Here is a 7570-nt window from a genome sequence, read left to right as displayed (position 1 = left end):
AGAGAGAGAGAGAAAGGGGGGGGGGGTTGCACTTTGGGAAAAAGAATACGCCTGTTGCACCTCAGTTTGTTCACGTTATCGTAAGAAGCGACGCAGTGCCGGGAGTTTTCCTTTTGTCTTCTACAAAGAGGACAATGAAGTAATTCATATATATTTTCTGTCCTTATTGTAACACTTAAGATCCGTATCTTTCCTTTCTGCCTTCCCAACTCTTTGTTTTTATATTTATGCTCATAACCTTGTGACAAAGGATATTAAAATCAAAGTGAAATCTAAACAGAAAAGTGCTATATTTATCTAGATCTCCAACTGTTTACACACAACTTCTCACCGTATAATATATTCAAACGACCTCGCGTGGTATAAATAAACCGCCCAAACTAGGACTGTGTTGGTGTTCCCTATCACCGTAATGATCAGGAGGGAATCTTTTTCAGGTGTTTTTTTCAAAGTTCTCAATAATAACTTTTTATCGTGATTTTTATTTCTTTTTCATAGGCACCCGTCCTCATATGACCCTGGCTGTTGTGTCTCCCCAGGCACCCGTTCTCATATGACCCTGGCTGTTGTTTCCCTAGGAACCCGTCCTCATATGACCCTGGCTGTTGTGTCTCCCTAGGCACCCGTCCTCATATGACCCTGGCTGTTGTCTCCCCAGGCACCCGTTCTCATATGACCCTGGTTGTTGTTTCCCTAGGAACCCGTCCTCATATGACCCTGGCTGTTGTGTCTCCCTAGGCACCCGTCCTCATATGACCCTGGCTGTTGTCTCCCCAGGCACCCGTCCTCATATGACCCTGGCTGTTGTCTCACTAGGCACCCATCCTAATATGACCCTGGCTGTTGTCTCCCTAGGCACCCGTCCTCAAATGACCCTGGCTGTTGTCTCCCTAGGCCCCCGTCCTCAAATGTCCCTGGCTGTTGTGTCTCCCTAGGCACCCGTCCTCATATGTCCCTGGCTGTTGTGTCTCCCTAGGCACCCGTACTCATATGACCCTGGCTGTTGTGTCCCTAGGCACCCGTCCTCAAATGACCCTGGCTGTTGTGTCTCCCGAGGCACGCGTCCTCATATGACCCGGGCTGTTGTCTCCCTAGGCACCCGTCCGCATATGACCCTGGCTGTTTTGAGGATGTTAAACCCAAAAAAATCAAACAATACACAAATAGATGAAGACGTTAGTCCGAACACTTCAATCTCTACAATCTTGTGTCTAATTTCAACATAACACAGGCCTACTGTTTTCTTAAGTGATATATACAAAAATGTAAGAAAGCAAATCAGTGAATAATACCCTGAAACGTTGACACTAGAATGTTACATTTTAAAAGTGTTACGTCTAGTACACAGTAAGTGCTACCCCCTGTTTAACGACACATTTAGATGGAACTGTCTTTTATTGGTTGGTGTAACATTAACGTTACAACGGTCAGAAAGTAGTTGTCACTCAAAATCTGTTTCGTCGAAGTCGTTTAACTAAGAAAATCTTCCAGAAAAAAGCAGTATTTGACACATTTGAGTTGATGATAAAAACACTCGACAGTAGAATGAGGCCCCGATAGAGTATATACACAGGCATACTTTACAGTGAGATTCCAGGTGCCAACACTGCATACTCACATTAAATTTAATGTCAATGCAGGCCACGACAATGTATACCAACATTTGACTCCAAAGTCCGGATACTGTGTACATTACATACTTACACAGAAAACACTAGGCCCGGTAACTGTATACTTACATGGAACAGCTAGACCACAATACTGTATACTCACATTGAACTCCCATGCACCGACACTAATCCCGTTTGCGGCTCCAGATCCCGCGAGACCTATGAAATGCTCCGTGCCAATATTACTGACGAACAGGGAGGCTCCCAGCTGGAAATTTGATAATATTTCATACCAAATTTAAAAGATTGATCCCATATAAAAACAAATTCTCGAGAAGTATTTTTTACAGGTTGATAAATTATCATTCAACAAAAACGCAAAATATATCTTCACTAGTCTCAAAATGTAAAAACCAATTTAACTTATTTTTGTGTTCAAAATTTCAATGTCTATGCTTTTCGAAAGTCAGTACATGTCCGTGTTTTATTAACCATTTCCATTTTGAAGTGAGATACAAACCGGAATGAAGGTCATAGATCTTCCCGCCAAAAAGTACCCGCTGACCGTCCCTCTATTTGACCGCCACATGGCCTGATTGGTTAAGAAAACAATATTTTACATATACATTACTTGATTTGCATAACAAAAATACGATGATGCAGCATTTTTCTGAATATTAAAAAAATACGTCATGGAAGAACATTTACCGTTATTTCACCAAAATAAATAAGTCACGAAATTAAATAATAAAAAATCATAACAATAAATTAATAGTTAAAACGTACCAAATGTCTTACAAATAAACCAAACTCCTTTTTGGGCATCGACAAGATTCATTCGCTATGAAAGTTTTAATTTTTTGCAACTTTGCACTTTCGGAAACCCTATTTTCTATCGGTTATACTGTACCTCAATGCAATGACGATTTATTGCTTTAATATAATTTGAAGGACCCCTGCCCCACTGCATTCTGGGTTTTCTTATATACAGTTACCTCCCCTTAATTTTAGAGTTTAGAACGATAGCGCAGTTTGGCCAGGACACTTCCGTCGATCAATGCAGGTAGCTCATTCGGTTAGAGGAACAGTTTAACATTTGAGGTCCAGGGTTCGAATACCGTTCTGGCCCCGCTAAAATTTTACACTCAAAACACTGCTTTTGATTATATTTTGTTTATTTCATCTTTATTCGGTTTTTTCATAAATGTCTGAGAAGTTTTTTGTAAACATATAATTTATCAAAGCTATAGTCATGCCGGAGAAAAACCAGTTTCCAATGGGTAGTTACAGCTTTGTCAGTGGTACGCGGATCCTTGATGACATAATTTCCGGGTTTCCTGTGTTTCTGATACACTGTGTACTAGATGCTATAAGGCAGACATAATGATGAATGGTCTTATTCTAAGTCCTACGTCTGATGCGCAATGCTTACAAACGCTCCTATGGCCAAAATAGCGACAAAGTACGCCACCACCACTCCGACATCGGGACCGGTCAGCTGCACTGTTTCCGGGTTGTAGGAACGGCGAAAGATTTCCGCTGCCTCGCTCACCATGTTGATCAACTGTGGAACAGTATACAAACTGTATGAAAAAGAAATAAAAATCACGATAAAAAGTTATTCTTGAGAACTTTGAAAAAAACACCTGAAAAAGATTCCCTCCTGATCATTACGGTGATAGGGAACACCAACACAGTCCTAGTTTGGGCGGTTTATTTATACCACGCGAGGTCGTTTGAATATATTATACGGTGGGAAGTTGTGTGTAAACAGTTGGAGATCTAGATAAATATAGCATTTTTCTGTTCAGATTTCACTTTGATTTTAAACGGGCATCACGCTGAAGTAACCTTTTTTTTTTTGTCTTTTTTCCAAATACTACATAAACATATCAAGTGAGACTCCTTATGGAAAATGCCGATCGGATTTGGCTGAAATAGATTCATAAAAATGATTAAATCTAAGATAATCATCGGTATTTCTACCTGTCTGACCAACGTTTTGTTCAGGGATTTCCCTCTACTAGCGCATGCGCATAGCACACCATTTCTTTGTAAACAAAATGACTGGCCGTGTGAAGTAAGCCAAAGAAAAGTGTTGTACCGTGTCAGCTACGAAGCGAATAGTTGCCAAATGGTCAAAAGATAGCGCAAGGGGTACGTTACGGAATCATTATTGCCAGTGGGAAGTATTCAAAGCAGAAAATAACTGCCCTAGCAGTCAGTACGGTGCATGTTTTCTTCCGGATAGCGGCCGGTTAAGCTGAAATAAAATCGACAGAAATGCTAGCGCTGTTTATGTTATGAATAAATATCTAAAACTATTAACCTCGCTAGTATCATTGTGTGAGTTTGAACACAGATGAACTTAGTTTAATATGTTAATGGGCATGTATCGGAGAGAGTTTACTTTGTGTTTTTTTTAATTATACAGTGGTTTATGCAAACGAAAGGGATAAGTGACTGGTTAGTTTGATTTTGCCATGAGGCCCCCCAAGGGATAACTGCTGTGATGGCCACGGCGTATTCTGTTCTCTGATCCTCTGTCGGTGCTCGGGGTCAAATGAGATACGTGCGCTATTAGATTTACATAATTTATAATATTACCGGGATCAGTAAAATGGTATGATTTAATTATATTGCTGAATTAAACGATTGTTTTTTGTTTTGACATGCAAGTTTTAAATTAGTACTAATATAATACCCGGCCTGCCCTGGCGCGACGACGCAATATATAAAAAAAAAATCGCTCTTCGTCAGAAAGCTACGTTATCGCAGCTAGATTAAAAATGTCAAAATGACGGACCAGGATGAATAACTGAGGAAGGAGAACCTACTTCTAGTAAATAGGATCGCATAACACTTTTTTTTTAAATCGTAATTTTTCAACAGTTCATGTTTTCATATGATGTTGACTTAGAATGTATGATCATGTAACAACCTTTTCTCTATAAAGAATAAATTTTCGACTTCAGATAGAATCGGAATACGTATTGAAAACAGGGGAAAAAATATTTGATTACGTTATAAAAATGGCGCGTGCTGCCGATAACTACGGCTTCTGTTTCGGACCAAAGGAACTGATTAAAGAAAAGTTGTCTCAGCATAAAAAGGTCCATTTAAAAGTATGCTTTAATCTCTGTAAAGTATTGAAAAAATATAATTATCAAGTATCTCAACACGTTCCTTATTGACACATATTCTACATGTACACGTAGTGGTTTTGCCATACAGTTTATTGTGTGTGATGGTTAATATGACTTCCTAAATGTTAGCGTTTGGAGACAGTGAAAGTGGGAAAGAGAGTATACATAGATTTATATTCATGGTCTAGAAAAAAAATGGCCAAAGACATTGAGTTGTTTAATGTAATAAATAAATTCACAAACGTTTCCTTTTTATATTCGCGTGTAGTTTGTCATTGCATATATGCACTTTATGTAAACATTTGAAAAGGGATATTCGTCTCGTGAATATTCCTTTTTACAGAAAGGTTTGTCCCATTGTTGAGGGAGTGTTTAGCCCCGTACCACCTGTACCGGTCACGGGAGAAGGCTGTGATAAATTGTAAAAACTTGTGCCCCATCCTTTGTTTAATTTTATTGGCAACAAATTTATGTTAAAAGCTAAATAAATTTAAATTCTTAATATTGGCAAGTGTGCAATTAACTTCTGATGATGAATAATTACTGTTCAATAAGTTTGAATACGGAATTAGAAATCATATAACTTGGTTTCATAGTGCGGTAAGAAGTTGCAGTTGCCTGACGGCCCCTCTCTGAGGGCCCCTTTGTAAACCGTTTCATCTCGCTCGCACCACTTGTGTTTGCTGCCTAATCAGGTGACGTTATCGGCGCTATTTTTAGCCGGGCTTTCCCGAACAATTCAAGTGGTCAAACTGGACATTTGGAACGGACTATGAATATGGGGATAGCGAGGTAACGTAAGTGGAAGTGCATACAATACATACATTCATTAAAAAAAACGCCTTTTCACGTGATGTCCCTTAATATCCTTTGTCACAAGGTTATGAGCAAAGACCTTGAAATCTGGGTCAACACGCTTAACCTAACACTACCCTGTTGTATATACATGCGTACAACGTTCTCGGTAATAAGAGATATGTGTTTGAATTTAAAAACCAGCTGATAGTAACGTTTCTTTCATATTTCCTAAATGTTACATGTTAATCAATTGATGTTGGGATATCATGGCTTTAAGAAATAAAATCCGGATTTTTTTTTGTCGAGAAAAATTTCACCTCGGAAATCCGGAAAGTTTATAACCCATTTGTAAGTTCGTACATGTTAAACCTCGTTAGTTCGTCCACGTTCGGTCTCGTACGAATGTATAGTTAAAATAGTGTTAGTCCATAAAATGTAAATCTCGTTTGTACGCAAGAAATTAATCATAATTACTCTGGTGAAGTTATGTGTCGTTCCTCCGAACAGTTTTTGACTCGTTAGTCCGAATACTTCAAAACTCAAAAATCTGGAGACTAACAATGGATTTTTCCGGAAACATTCAACAATTGGACACCTGAATGTTTCACATGTCAGCGGTCCTTATTCTTTGGCTACGTTAATCCGGAAACTTCCGATCTCGTTAGCCAAGACATTTTAAACACTGAAAGTTGAGACGCTTTGAACTGTGTAGGTTCCGGCATTCTCCAAACGTGTATGTCGGTGTGTAATCTTTAAGAAATTATTTTAAAAAGTCGTCGCTAAAATTAAGACCAGTCTCGTACTAAAAATAACGCCTCCGAATTCATAGTCAAGTGGTAGGACGCCGGGTTCGTGACCGAAGGGTTGCGGGTTCGAGTTGCGTCACGGCACTGTGTTGTATCTTTGAGCAAGATGCTTTGCTCCGCTTGTTCCAGTCTACTCAGCTGTAAATGAGTACGGGGTTGGGAAGTGCTGGACTTGTTGAATGCTAGCTGTGAGCGCCGAAATGGCAGCACCGGCTGTATGTTCCCCAGGGAGTTGAGAAAGGTATTGGCTGGTTGCAAAGGCCGTATAACCATGGATAATAATTTGTGAACTGCTTTGAGACGGCCTACGAGCTAGGTTGTGATAAAGCGGTATATTAGAACCTTGAATTATTATTATAATGTGGTGCACTCTGAGCCTTCAGTTTAGCTATGCCATATTTCAGGGGTGCAGAGAGCGAACGTGACGGTAACCCCTGGAGTATCGAGGATGATCCGAAATATCATGAACGGGCAGGTAAATATGTAACCCGGTAGACACTTATCTGGATTTAAAAACATAAATAACAATCTGTCAATGCTTTCTACCGTTCTACGATCACTTTAAAGTTTAAATACAAAATTTAAATATTAAATTTAATATGACCGTGACCTTTGAACATATTATATTATAATACGTAATGATGCATGCGTCCGCACGTTACCAACGCGAGATCTCGTTAATTTCCTGTACTGCGTTTGTGTGGCAATTTCATGTTTACCAGTTACATTGAATAAAAGAAAAAGTGTTGGCATTTCAGTAATGCAATATCGTTATCCGTCATTCTTTTCAAGTCGTCTGATATTTTACATAAATTGATTACATTGTTATCTCTTTTTTCAGTTCTTTTAACATAACACATGAATATTTGTTTGGTTGCCTAGTAACCAAAGATTATTTACAAACATCTTAGTTTTGTGCTTTTACAACTCGTCGGCAAAATTTGGACCGTGTTTGTAGCATCAGTGATCATTTAAGAAAATCGACCTGGCATGGTCACTCAAGAAATAAGGGAGGTTCTCACCGATATAAATAGATGTGCTCTTGTGAATGACCTTTCCCCTCAGGACCCTCATATCTTCACAACAGATACGCACAAGTTACATGTACACATTCTTACCCAAACTCATCTACTCGCTGTTTAGACGATCAGTCATCTTTATTTATTAAGGAGATTTAGGACACCTGTCCCACTGCATGGTGTCCCCCCCC

At 39.2% G+C, this 7570-nt stretch overlaps 1 protein-coding gene across 6 annotated transcripts in view; it reads right to left on the bottom strand.

The window, feature by feature from the left end:
- LOC110449986 (sodium/myo-inositol cotransporter-like) overlaps positions 1-7570 on the bottom strand; it is a 27965-nt gene that overhangs the window by 17471 nt on the left and 2924 nt on the right. For 3 of the 6 annotated variants that reach the window (XM_021497180.1, XM_021497181.1, XM_021497179.1), the window contains exons 2-4: positions 3043-3193; positions 2131-2202; positions 1774-1878 (exon numbers count right to left, since the gene is read on the bottom strand). In XM_021497180.1, coding sequence (XP_021352855.1) covers positions 1774-1878; positions 2131-2202; positions 3043-3165 — 300 coding nt within the window. In that variant the 5' untranslated portion in view covers positions 3166-3193. The remainder of the gene's footprint in view (positions 1-1773; positions 1879-2130; positions 2203-3042; positions 3194-7570) is intronic. The other 3 variants (XM_021497183.1, XM_021497184.1, XM_021497182.1) reach the window with 1 other exon arrangement.

The sequence above is a fragment of the Mizuhopecten yessoensis genome, unplaced genomic scaffold, assembly GCF_002113885.1.
Source record: "Mizuhopecten yessoensis strain PY_sf001 unplaced genomic scaffold, ASM211388v2 scaffold4865, whole genome shotgun sequence".
Taxonomy (NCBI): Eukaryota; Metazoa; Mollusca; class Bivalvia; order Pectinida; family Pectinidae; genus Mizuhopecten; species Mizuhopecten yessoensis.
Note: the sequence above shows the minus strand (reverse complement) of the source record. Positions and strands in the feature narration are given on the sequence as shown.